We start from the raw sequence: 12,984 nt of genomic DNA on the forward strand, positions 1-12,984 counted from the left end.
AGACAATGCCAAAATAATCAGTTGATATGATCTGTTCAGTAACACCAATGTAAACTGCAGAGATTAAAATCAGTCAAAATGTCAATCCAGGAGCTCCACTGGACAGAAACATAGTCTCAATGTTTTTCACTCTTGAAACACTTGAATATTTCCACACTCAGAATTTCAATCAAAATACCTTATTACCTCAAGTTTATAGAAGCTTCCCTTTTTAGAACATTCCACCTACCACTGGGGTTTTCTGAAGAAGCAACATAAAAAGCATATTGTACATTGAAGAAAATGCATGTGTGTATGTGTGTGCATATGTGTGTGCATACACATACATACATACATATATATATATATCTACTGAACTTACCCCATGTGCTGGGTAAGAGATCCAGCCCAGTTCCCCTTGAATTGCTTTTGAATCCAGAAGATTAACTAAAAGAAAACATGGAAACAAAATTAATAAGAATATTTCTATTTGCTTCTTTGAAATTAACCATAAATTTTGTTTTTGATTTTTTGAAAGCATTTTTTTTCAGACCTGTGATTTCCTTGATGTAAGAAACTGTTGGTGTGACAACTGTAAGTTCTAATCTTAGAAACTGAGGCAATGATTGGGTGACTTGCAGAAAGTCATAAAACTAATACTTGTTACCTTTCTGGAATATGTCCAGAATATATTGGAATATAATATATTCCAATGTCTCTTAAGCAAATGTGCTTCTTAACAGAATCAAGTTTTTATCTGGGGACCCATGAAATAGACTATTTATTCAGGTAGCTTTGAAGTTCACTACAGAAAGAGATTAAAAAAATGTGCTCACTCCTCTTGTGATAAGATGAATGCATGGAAAAGAGTACTTTTTTAAAACAAAAGTTTCCAATAAATCTCTGTCCAAATTAATTAAACCATAATATAGAGGTAGATCTATTCTATCATATTAGTACACTGCAGGTAATTCTCTTGAATCCCCTTTTGATTTGAAAATACAGAGTTTTACCATTTAAATCAGTGCACCTAAAGAAATTTATTTTGTTCTATACTTATTATGGGCAAGTTATGCCAAATGAATGAAAAGATTATTTAACTTCCTAGGGGAAGGTAGGTAAAAGCTTCTACTACTGCCTTGCAAAGATTTTCTACTTCTTTGCAAGTCCATATTTTACTCAACGTCATAATCATCACAGGCCAGTATAGCTGTAAGTCATTAAAGGTGGTAATAGTGAACGAGACACATTGTGTTTGCCTCCTGGAGTAGGTAAATTCTTTCCCTCCATGCCAAATTGTGTTATTAAATTTTTATTTGCCTTTATTTATTTTATTTCCCTTATTACCCAACATCAAGAAGTGATTTGTTCTTGATGTTATATAATTATGTTATAAAATATTTGTTTTCATTTATTTATTTAACTGCCTTATTACCCATCACCAAGAACTCATGTTTGATACTATACTTTTTTAATAGTAGGTTATAGCTCCTAGTCATATCAGGCAAAATAATTTAAAAGGCTAGAAAGATGAAAAAAGATATTGGGTAATTTGCAATCATGCTCAACAATTTTAGGATTAATAGAGGATTACGTCTTTATAATTAAAAAAGAATTTTTTTACATAAGTGAATAACAAGCTTTTCTTCCAATGTGATAGTATTAGCTTGAAATTAGTAAGCACTCTAGGCAATAGTGACTCTTGGAGATTGATTATAAGATTATATAAACTGCACACATATTTATTAACATGATCCAGACCAGGTGGATCAATATGTAGCTCTAACAGAGAATCATTGCTATAGGCTCCAAATAAGCGACAATCAATATGAAATATGAGTACACAACAGAGTGTACCCAAATGTCATCAATTACGTATTTCTTGTTGCTTAGATAAGTGCTGCCCTTTCATCAATCATTTATAATTAATCTACAGCAAACATAGAGGCCATTGATACTGTAAGGTAAAGGAAAGGAAGAAATGGCATTCTCAATATGTACTGGAATTTTACATGCTCAATTATAACAGTCAAAGGAAGAACCATAAGCAGGGACAAATGAGAAACAATGATGAGAAAATAGCCTCATGGTCCCAAAAAAGGCTATCGTTTTTTCTCAACACCAGATGCTATAGTGAAAGAAAAACAATGAAATAAATTATCTATTAAATTTGTCCTCTTCTATGATTGTACTATTATTTTATCAAACAGGAAAACACAGTATTTTCAGGTACTACAGAAAAGTTCACATTCAATAAAGAGCAAGTCATAACTACTGCATATATTACACAGTACTATACAAACATTATTAATGATATTCCCAGAACTGTGTTTTGCCACAGGAGATTCATCTGGAGGTGTAACACAAGTCAAATCTTTACATTTTTTGTTTTGTTTTTTAACAGGTTGCCACTCTTAATTCAATTTGATTCAACAAATGTTTAGTAAATACCTAAATGTGTATGGCATTGTGTTAGGTGTTGGGGGTATAGAGATAAGTTCCTGGCCTCAAAGAACTTATATTTTTCATGCTACTGGATCCCTAAGATATATTTACTAAAAAAAAAAAGTCAAGTGCTGGTGAGACAGAGACAAACTGTATGTCTGTTTGTGTCTGATTTCATCAGTGTAGGAAAGTCTCAATATAGAAACTCCTTCCACTGATGCAACTCATTTGTAAGTGTTAGTCTCTTTAAAAATAAAATTTTATTGATAGCTTTTGTTTTCATATTACCAACATTTATGAATGTACTTGTCCTAATGTTCCATAGTTTATAACATGGAATTTTGAAATTAAAAAAAGAAACAAAAAACAGTTCAATGAAAGTAACCAACACATCAAAAACAAAGTCTGACATCTATATAAAATTCCACACTCATATTCCCCCTCAGAGTGGGGAGGTATCTTTTTTATAATTTCATGTTATTCAGTTTCAATTGTTTTCTTGTTAATTTTTCTTCCCAAAAGCCATGCTCTCTAATCTCTGGATTCCCCTATCCCTACCACCACCATCATTTTGAGTGTCATCTGCCCTTAGGAGCTCCATAATCCCTACTCCTGGGCTAGGATGTTGCCCACAGAGGAATAGCAATTTCTCAGAGAAGGAAAACTTCTAACGAACCAACCCAAACTAGATTAAACCATTTTGAGCTCTACATCTTTCATCGAAAGCACATACCTATTTCCCCATGGGAGTCCTTTTCATCAGTGCTCCCATTACCCCTTTTGGAGTGACATTTCCCCATTCAGTCTCTGAGATTCAATCCCTCTCCTATTATCCTCCAGTTTTCTCTTATACTGAAAAACTATAGGAATTACCATTTCTTTGCTATTCACCCATGGACTTGAAAGTGGTTCATCATCTGTTCCCTCTGTCTCCCACCTCCCTTCTCATCATTTATGCACCCTTCTGTTATTCTGTCACATAAAATACACTGATTCATTTGTGAGGGGGAAGTGAGAGGATTTTGCCCCTAATGTTTCATTTCTGATACACAACTGTCACTTTTCCTATTTCTTTAAGTTCTGCTTATACCTTTATCTTCTTACATTCTTTTCAAAAGCCCTTCATACTCCTTTGCTTTTTTTTCCTCAAGGGGTTGCTCTTTATCTCTTTCCTTTTTTAAAAGTAACTTTTAGAGATAAGATAATTGATATCATTACTTATTGACTCTCCTTGGGAGCTGTACTTATTTACATTTCTTATGGTGTTTGCCAGATGGATATTCGGCTCATTTTTTCTCTTTTTTTTTATCAGAAATACCTGAAATGTGTTTCTGTTGTTGAATATCCATCTCTGTTAATTGATGATTTGCCACAGATTTGCAGGTTATGTCCTTTTGGGTTGCAGCGTAAGCATTGCATTTCAAAATATATATCCCATTTCCTTCTGAAATTTCTAGTACCTGCATAAAAGTTTTCTTTTATTATTTTATTTTAATTACTTTCCTTTGTATTTGAAGATCTTTCTCCTCAATGCTTTCAAAATTTATTGTCTTTGAATTTCTAGAAGTCCTAGAAAGTTTTATTTTATTCTAGATCGCGACATTTAGATTTTTTTGTTATAGTCTTCAGGAAACCTATGATCCTTAAGCTATCTCTATGTATCCTGTCTTCAAGTTTAGTCACTTTGGTTCATCGAGATTTCATGTGATCTTTTGATATTATTTCCTTTTGTTTCTCCTCTGTCAGATTTTTCTCCTTTTCAGAATTTTTGTGTTGCAACTCTGTTCATTTCTTTCACTCCATTAGAGAGGCTCTTTATTATGGATTCATTTTTTTCTAATTTGCTAATTAGTTTTTAAATTCTCCATTGAGAGCTCTAAGTTCTGATACATTCATTTCTAATTTCTTCTTTTGTGGAATCTCTGCTCACACAGCTACCAGGCTGTATTTAAACTTCAGAAACCAACTTCTGATATCTAACTGATGACAGTTATTAAGAAACAAGGACAGTGTGAATTCTACCAGGAAATAGAGTTCTGCTTGGGAGAAGATGGTTGATTTTAACAGAATGATATTACTCTGTCACATGAAATTTTTGTACTTTAAATTACAAGTAGCTATTTTAATAAGATCATGCCTCTTTTATGAGCACAGTGCATTATTTGAATTTATTGAGCTCAGTCAGAAATTCTGTCTTTTAGTATGTTCCATCCAACCAGACAACCACACACGATACCTATCTTTCCCTATTGCTCCTTCTTGAACAAACCTCTTTATGTAATGCCTGTCAGAATAATATAAGGTATAATTACTTCTGTTATTTTTTTTGAAATATATAGATCACAGATGGTATTTCCTTCCCTACCTCCCAAAAGAAGTTCACAAAGACATCAGCAAATATCCATATAATTGCTGCTTTTTCAGTGTGGTGTGGTGGAAATGAGTTGTTTTGTCATAAAAAAGACCTGATTTCCAATACCAGCTCCACTATTTACTACTTATGTGACCATAGGTAAGTGATTTAATCTTCCTATCCTTTAGTAGTTTCCTTACCTATAAAATGGGGAGCCTGGATCAGATAATTTCTAAGGTTTCTTATTACTTAAAGCTTTATAATATTATTATCTCTGTAACACTTCATGATAACAGGAGTTTTTTAATTACACAAGGATACTGTCCTTTTTTTAAATTGATTTTTATTGATCTTTTGGTTTTAGATTACCTAAATTTTCCTTATCCTTTTCCCTCTCCTTACTCCTTCTAGAGAACCTTTCCCTTGTAATGAATTTTTTAAAAAGAGAAGAAAAGAAACAAATTCAAAAATTTGACCTTATGTATAACATTCCATTCTGTGAACCCCTCATCTCTACAAAGGATTGATGGCAGGTTTCTTCTCATATCTCTTCTTTGTAGATATGCTTGTTTTTTATAATTGAGCAACATTCACTTTTGATTGTTTTGTGGTTGTTACTTCTATATACACTGTTTAGTCATTGCCTATATTATTTTCTTGGTTCTGCTTATTTTCCTCTACATCAGTTTATGAAGGTCTTTCCATGATTCTCCATAGCCATCATATTTGTCATTTCTTACATCCCAGAAATACTCCATTACATTCATATGCCACAATTTTTTTAGACATTCCCCAACTGATAAGTATTTACTTTGTTTCCAATTCTTTGCTACCACAAAAAGTGTTACTATAAATATTTTGGTGAATATGGAGTCTTTCTTTTTGTTAATGACCTCCTCCTTGGGGAAGAAATCTGACAGTGGAATACCTCAGAAAAAGGGTATGAATATTTTAACCACTTTATTTGCATTCCAAACTGTTTTCCAAAATGGTATGCCAATTCACAACTCAACCAGCATCTTAATGTGCTTGTCTTTCCACAATCCTAACACTATTTCTGTCTAGTGCTATCTTTGTCATGGATTCCAGGTAAAACCTCAGGGTCATTTTGATTTGCATTTTTCAAAGAGATAAAAACAAAGGAAACATGAAAGCTTTCATTGGCAGTTTTCAATACAAGGTACAATAATGTTGCATTTATTTGTTGATCTTGAGAGATTTGAGTTGACAAAATATGGATCTGAAGACTATTGGAAGGAAGGAAACAGGCATTTATGAAGCATTTAAGAACACGACAGAGACTATGCCCAAGATGCGATGATTAAATGAGATAATATCTGCATTACTGTTATCATTTTTACAATATTTGAGGCAGAGTTCAAATCTTGCTTCAGACACTCTGTAACCCTGAGCAAGTCACTTAACTTCTGTTTTCCTCAATTTCTTCAACTATAAAATGGGGATAATTGTTGTGGAAGATAAAGAAGATAACCATTGATGAGGTTCTCCAAATTCCCTATTCACAGAGGATACTATAGTAACTGAATTAAGTTCTGAAATATTACAAAGCCTCATCATCAAGATGAAGGATGAGTCCATACCTGGTCCCAGAGCTATATACTAGGGGATCAAACTTGGCTTGTTTTGGGGAAACTATACAATTTTGTTACTATTGTTCAGTCTTTTTCAATTGTGTCTGATTCTTTGTGACTCCATCTGGGGTTTTCTTGGCGAAGATAATGCAGTAGTTCTGCCATTTCCTTTTCCAGATCATTTTAAAAATGAGGAAACTAAGGCAAACAGGGTTAAGTGTGACCCAGGGTCACACGGCTACTAAATGTCTGAGGCTTGATTTGAACTCAGGAAGAGGAGTCTTCTTGACTCCAGGCCTGGCACTCTATCCACTGCATCAATTAGCTACCCTAAAAAAGTATGCAATACTTCTAACAACTTCAAACTGTTTCCTGTAATGAAGTCTACCTCTTTAACCCTCTAGTAATGCTACACTGCAATGAATCACAGAACACTGTCATTTCAGAAAAATTCAAATTACAGGTAACATAATGGGCAAAGAAAAACACATGGTTAGGAGAAGCAGGCTACAACATATTATAAACAATGGCTTGCAAATGAAGAGTGATTGAAACACATTATTGAGGTTCTCAAAGAATTGGTAGAATTAGGTAGCAGAGATAAGAAACAATACATAGCTCATGGGGATCACTGCTACCACTGAGCTGTTGAAGGAACAAGCAGAAGCTCATAGGGTACATTGGTTAGATCCTCTTTGAGAAACTACAAGAATAAATGGACAAGAATGAAAAAAAAATGTACACCGGTGTAGGGAATACATTCACACTCATGCAATCATATATACATCAAAGTGTGAAATTATTAAACAAACTGGAAACATTCAATTAAATTGTATTTCTTAATTTCCTGGAAATTTTTTCAAGGCTCAGCTTCAAATGTCAACTTCTGCAGGGCATCTTTCATAGTCCCCCAGGTGCCAGACGTAAACTCCCTCTCAAAGATTAACTTCCATCTAATCTGTACATAACTTTTTTGTACATATTTATTGACATATTTTTCCAAGATTGGAATGTAAACTCCTCAAGAGCATGGACTACTGTTTTTGTTTGTTTTGTTTTATTTTTCATTTTTTTGCTTTTTATGTTCTTTTTATCTCTAGTGCTTAGCATAGGTCCTGGGACATAGATTGTGCCTATAAATACTTGTTGAACTAATTTGACTGACTGATTTATTACCAACTCTCACAACGTAAATTAGTGATCCAAAAGCAATCCAAAAATGCTGCAATCATTGAGTTGGACTGGAATATATTTGGTATTATTTTTGACTTATGTCTGGGATTTCATAGCACTTTAAACAGTGTTAGTGAATTGAAACCACCCTAGGATGCCACAAATCTTTTCTTCTACTATCTATTGGACTATGGTCCATGGGCTGCATGTGGAATGAATGTGATACGGTGTTGAGAAAATTAATAGATTTGGAAAGCCAAGTAGAAGTGAGAGGGTTCCATGGAAAATAGAAAATTAACTAAATGTCACATTATAATGCAGTCTCTTTTCCCAAATACTAGCTCTGTCAAGGGCTTTTATATTCTGACCACCATGGGATGATCCTCACTCTGACTCATAGGCCCAGATGAGATTTTCAAATGGGTTCTGAAATAAACTTTAAAAGCCAGAAATTAAACCTGGTTGGCATGGTTTGGAATAAAGAAATAAGCAGAACACATATAGTACATAGACCTAGGCTGTAGTACTGTGGAATGGAGGGGAAACATGTAGTCTTTCTTTGTCACCTATTCCCACTGTTACAGATTTAATCCAGTTAGAACATGGCTGTCAGTGCCAGTCAGGCCCAAGGCTCTAATGGTTTGTACCTGTGCTCATAGCTTCCTTATCACCAGTCAGACAGGAGCTAGAGGACAGCCATTCAGCTGCTGTTATTGACAAGAGAGTTGCCAATAAGGGAGATTCACTATCAACAGAGCTTACTGGATCAAAGGATTTAAGAGCTGGAAGAGACCTCAGAGATCATTTAGCTCAAGGGTTCTTAACCTTTTTTATATTAGAGACAAACAGGTGGTACATTATGCTGCTGGGCCTTATGTCAAAGAGATGTGAATTCAAATCTGCACTGAAGATGTGATTCCAAATCTGTTCTTGTATTGCTTTTTTTTTTTTGCCTAAGTTGCCTCAACACTAAAATGATAATAATAACAGTGCCTACCTCCCAGGTTTGTGGTGAGAATCAAGTGAGGTAATATTTGTAAAGCACTTAGCACAGTTTCTGGCACATATTTGGCATTAAATACTTTTCCTTCCTTCATGTGTCCCTTCAGCATTCTGATGAAACCTATTGACCCTTTCTCACAAAAAAAAAGTTTTAATGTAGAAAATAAAATATATAGGATTACAAATGAAACAAAACTTCAATCATTGTTATCAAACAAGTTCAGCAACCCGAAGTTTTTATTTAATCCAACTTGCTCGCTTATCAGACAGGAAAATTGAGGCCCAAAGGAAGGAAATAATGGAAGAGAGCAATATAATGTCATCCTCCCACCCCCACCCCCAGGCAACACACCTTTGGTATTATCTCATACAATGCTAAACCCTATCAGCAATCATAGAAGTAATTGCAATTCACACATAACGGAGACAATAATTAATCTCTCCTACCTCACCATTAAAAATATTCAAAATAAGATTTTTTTTTCAAAAAACCAACTATAAAAATAGCATTTAAAATAAATCACACATGCAAAAAAAGAGTGAGTATATTCCCCAGGAAAATTTTAAAGTGAGGATTTCTTAAGGGTTTTACTGTGGTGAATAATTCTCACCTAAATAATGTGACTCATTTTGAATGATCATTGCAAAGTTCAGATTTAGAGGATCTGCTTTTCCATCTAAAAAGACTTAGACATTACTTAGGACTAATTTACACCTTTGAAAATGTCTTTACACTACATACATACATACACTACATACATACATGAAAAAAGCTCAAGAAAATATTTTGGTTTCTTTTTGAGGTAATAAATAGTTTTACAGTAATTTACAAAATATTTTAACTTTATGATGGGTATCTTTTGTTTAATTGGTGTCTCTTCTAACAGAAGTAATGCATAATATAGTTATGACCCTGTGTCTCAGTAATTTCTCAAGAAAAAGAGAATGTCTCTGTATTCCACTTACAACAATGTTATTCAGAAAAAAAAATAAAATCCTTCAATTTTTTATTATTTATGTGATCAGGCTCTAGATATTACAATAATAAGCCTCATGAAAGAAAACTGGAGGCTGCAAAGGGGTTAGAGGAGGAGAGGTGAATTGAGGTGTATTTAATAAGTTCCTGGCCACTGCATAAGGTTGATGCTTAAGAAATGTTGGACAGAATGAACATTTTGCTGTGTAAGTACTTAACAATGGCTCAGTACGGTCTTGTTTAGTCTCAACATTAACATGCCATTTAGAGCTAGTTATTTTGGATTATATAAGTGAATTTCACAGACTAAAATTAGATCTTAATCCTATTCAACCTGTAAATGAAATCCACTGCTCTCTACTTATGTTCATAAAAAATATTCTTAAAACCAAAGTGGGCTGAAGCTTTTGTTTTTCTTTTAAATAAAAAACAAATTACTAGAATGACTTTATCAAGTGACAACACTACCCTGGAAGAAAGAATAACCTGAAAATTTGTTGGAATTATCCATCTCTGTGGAGGACCTGAGACATTTATTGCCTGTGCAATTTTAGTCATGTTACTTAATTTATCTTAGTTTCAAGAATTTTTGTATCTGCAAAATTGGGATGATAGTACACTATCTATTTCACCTTGTCAACCTTAAAGCACGATAGACATGTGAGCCATTATTCTACGTGGACACTTATGCCACAAAGACAAAAATGTCAACCACATTTTTTATCACTAAACATGGACTTTCCTGAGGGAGTAGTCTCTTGTTCAACCATGTGATTCTAGAAGATCCAGATCCTAATTTTATAAAAAGCTATACATTGCTGCTTCATCACCTCTCAGAAAGAAAAATTCCTGTAGAATAAATACCTAAGAGTCACAAAGTATACATACCTGTGTTTTCATAACTATGGTGATGTATGGAGAAAAAAAAACAACACTAAAACACAAACCTGACTTTTACTTGACCACTGGACACTACTGAATTTCAAACATAGACTCTTTCTAAAGAATGAACTTTTTAAAAATCTTAGATATCAAAAGGTCATAACAGGGCTTAATATTATGAGAAAAGGTTTGTATACTAAAGGTATTACTAGGCAGTATTTAAAATATAGACATTATGAAGTCTCTCAGAAAGCTAAAGGAAGGATCCTAATGACAATTAATCACCACAGCAGAAAAAACAACCAACCAGCCAACCCAAAACATCTCACATTATGTAATAACTGCCTTGGTTAGGGATCATCTGATTTTGGTGCAGTTTCAAACCATTGCTCTATAGCAGGTTTTCTTAAACTTTTTTGGACCCCTTCAACAGTATGATTAAGTGTATAGACCCCTTCTCAGAATGGTGTCTGTTGCCTGGCTAAGTTTCAGTTAAAGATTAGTTGAAATAAAGATGTAATATTTCTTTCCTCTCCAATCTACCCAGTTTTTAGGTGTTCTGCGGCCCCCATGTTACATGTTCTAGATCATTGTGGAGAATCCCACTATGACAAATTTATTGATTTTAGGACTAAGGCTCACAAGGTGATTTCCTGATGACAACAACCCTTTAAGATTGATCATGGAAATACTGTAATTCCTCTTTAGACTCAAACTAGAGAAGCTAAGTGTCCATTGTCACAAAACTAGTAAACATTGGTGCTCCTTGTATTAATGTATTACATAATAACAACAACAACAAAAAGTTCCTATTAAATTAGGCTGCCATAATAGGGAAAACTCATATCTTGTCCAGCAAAGGATTTTAAAAGATGACAAATAAAAACAGATTATTTTATTATGGGTGTCAGAGCAAGCTTTATACGAATTATTTTCCACACATTCAACTATATTTGTGCTGATTTTTTTTCCAAAAAGGCTAAGCAATATAATCAGCATACAGGGTATCCCCAAAGTCTTACTGTACTTTTAAGCTATTACAATTTAATGTTTTATTTATTTTGCTTCTTTATTAAATTCAGAGTTTCTTTGGATTTCTTTTAATTTCCTAAGTTTTTGATTGTTCGGTGGGGGAGGGTAGACATAATTTAATTTAGGATCTAATGGATATTAGTAAGAATTGATACATTAAGACAATTAAAACAAGGTAGAGCCTAGCTTGTATCTCTAAGTGTTCAGGGCTGGGGCTGGGGAGGGGGGGAGGGATGAAGACATTTCACTTTAATTTTTTTTAAACACAAATGTTGGTAAGAACATTACACATTTAGGAAATACCACTTTCCCCATTTTATACTTAAACTACTCACTACTACTATTGTAAGAATTATTATGTGAAAAAATGTGAAATTTGACAATAGCTAGCATTTATATGGCTCTTTAAAGTTTACAAAGCATTTTACATATGACTTTTTTTTTAATTATCCCCTTCTTTCAGATAAAGAAACTGAATGAGGCTGAGATAGGTTAAGCCACTTGCTCAGTCTGAGACATCATTTGAACTCACAATCCTGTCTCCAAGTCCATCATGCTATACAGTGAGCTACCTAGCTGCCAATGTTAAAAACTAAAGAGATGCATGTTTCTCTCTTTAAAAAAAAGGCAGGAAAAAGTAATATTCATGCGTCTCTAGAGAGTTCATCCTTTGTTAGAGGTCTCATGTCAGACCTCTAACTGATAAACTGATAAAAGTTATTTTGAGAAATTTAAGAACTAAATGTGACAGTTTTAGTGAAAATCCTTTTCTTTGACAGTTGCTTTTATTTTTATTTAAACCTTGATTTAGCCCAATAGATGCATACTGAATTTTATACTTGTACTTCTGATATTAATATTTTTTAAAAATCCCTTTCCCATCAGTGTGAGGGACAGAGGAATAGGATAGTAGAAAAGACAAATAAGCACCCCTGGCTAATTTCCAAGAATTCACTGTTAGGAAGAAAATAAATGAGTCAAAGCTGAAGGGAATTTTTAAAAGGACAGTAATTTTTATTTCTCTGCAATTAAGTAATTTTGAAATCCTCCCAAATATATGCAAATTATTTGGATATGAATTTTTTTAAGTTATGGCATTCTTTGGTGTTTGGGGACTTATCCATGCAGCCATTTTGTGGTTGTAGTAGGAAATATCTGTGCTTTTAAACATAAAAGCTCTGAAAGGGGAGCAGTAGTACCTCAAAGTTTTTGGAAACCACTAATTACTGAGCTCGGCCTAATTTAACTAATTCAGTCAAGTTAAGACAAAAAGTACAAGTAATTGCTACTGGCAGCTTCTGCTCAAAAGACACCATACAGAGTCAAAGCTCTGTTATTTTATACTAGGACCAGTGTATGAAGGAAAAGGCAGCTACAGTTTTCAAGACACTGCTTAAACAAAAGATTCTACAACCACATTAGCAGTTTGAGGTATATAAGTTAAAATGATGATGATAATTTTAAGACCATGATTATCTAAAGTCACCCAATAATATTAAAATAGCACACTGGAAAAAAAAACCTTTATATTTAACAAAAAGCAAAAGCAA

The 12,984-nt window shown here is 33.6% G+C and overlaps 1 protein-coding gene across 1 annotated transcript in view; it reads right to left on the bottom strand.

Annotated features, from left to right (window-relative positions):
• Window positions 1-12,984, bottom strand: part of EPHA3 (EPH receptor A3) — a 436,320-nt gene that overhangs the window by 411,681 nt on the left and 11,655 nt on the right. Inside the window, exon 2 of the mRNA XM_020974820.2 lies at window positions 362-426. Within this exon, the coding sequence (XP_020830479.1) occupies window positions 362-426 (65 nt within the window). The remainder of the gene's footprint in view (window positions 1-361; window positions 427-12,984) is intronic.

The sequence above is a fragment of the Phascolarctos cinereus genome, unplaced genomic scaffold (genome assembly GCF_003287225.1).
Source record: "Phascolarctos cinereus isolate Bilbo 61053 unplaced genomic scaffold, phaCin_HiC Scaffold_7;HRSCAF=346, whole genome shotgun sequence".
Taxonomy (NCBI): domain Eukaryota; kingdom Metazoa; phylum Chordata; class Mammalia; order Diprotodontia; family Phascolarctidae; genus Phascolarctos; species Phascolarctos cinereus.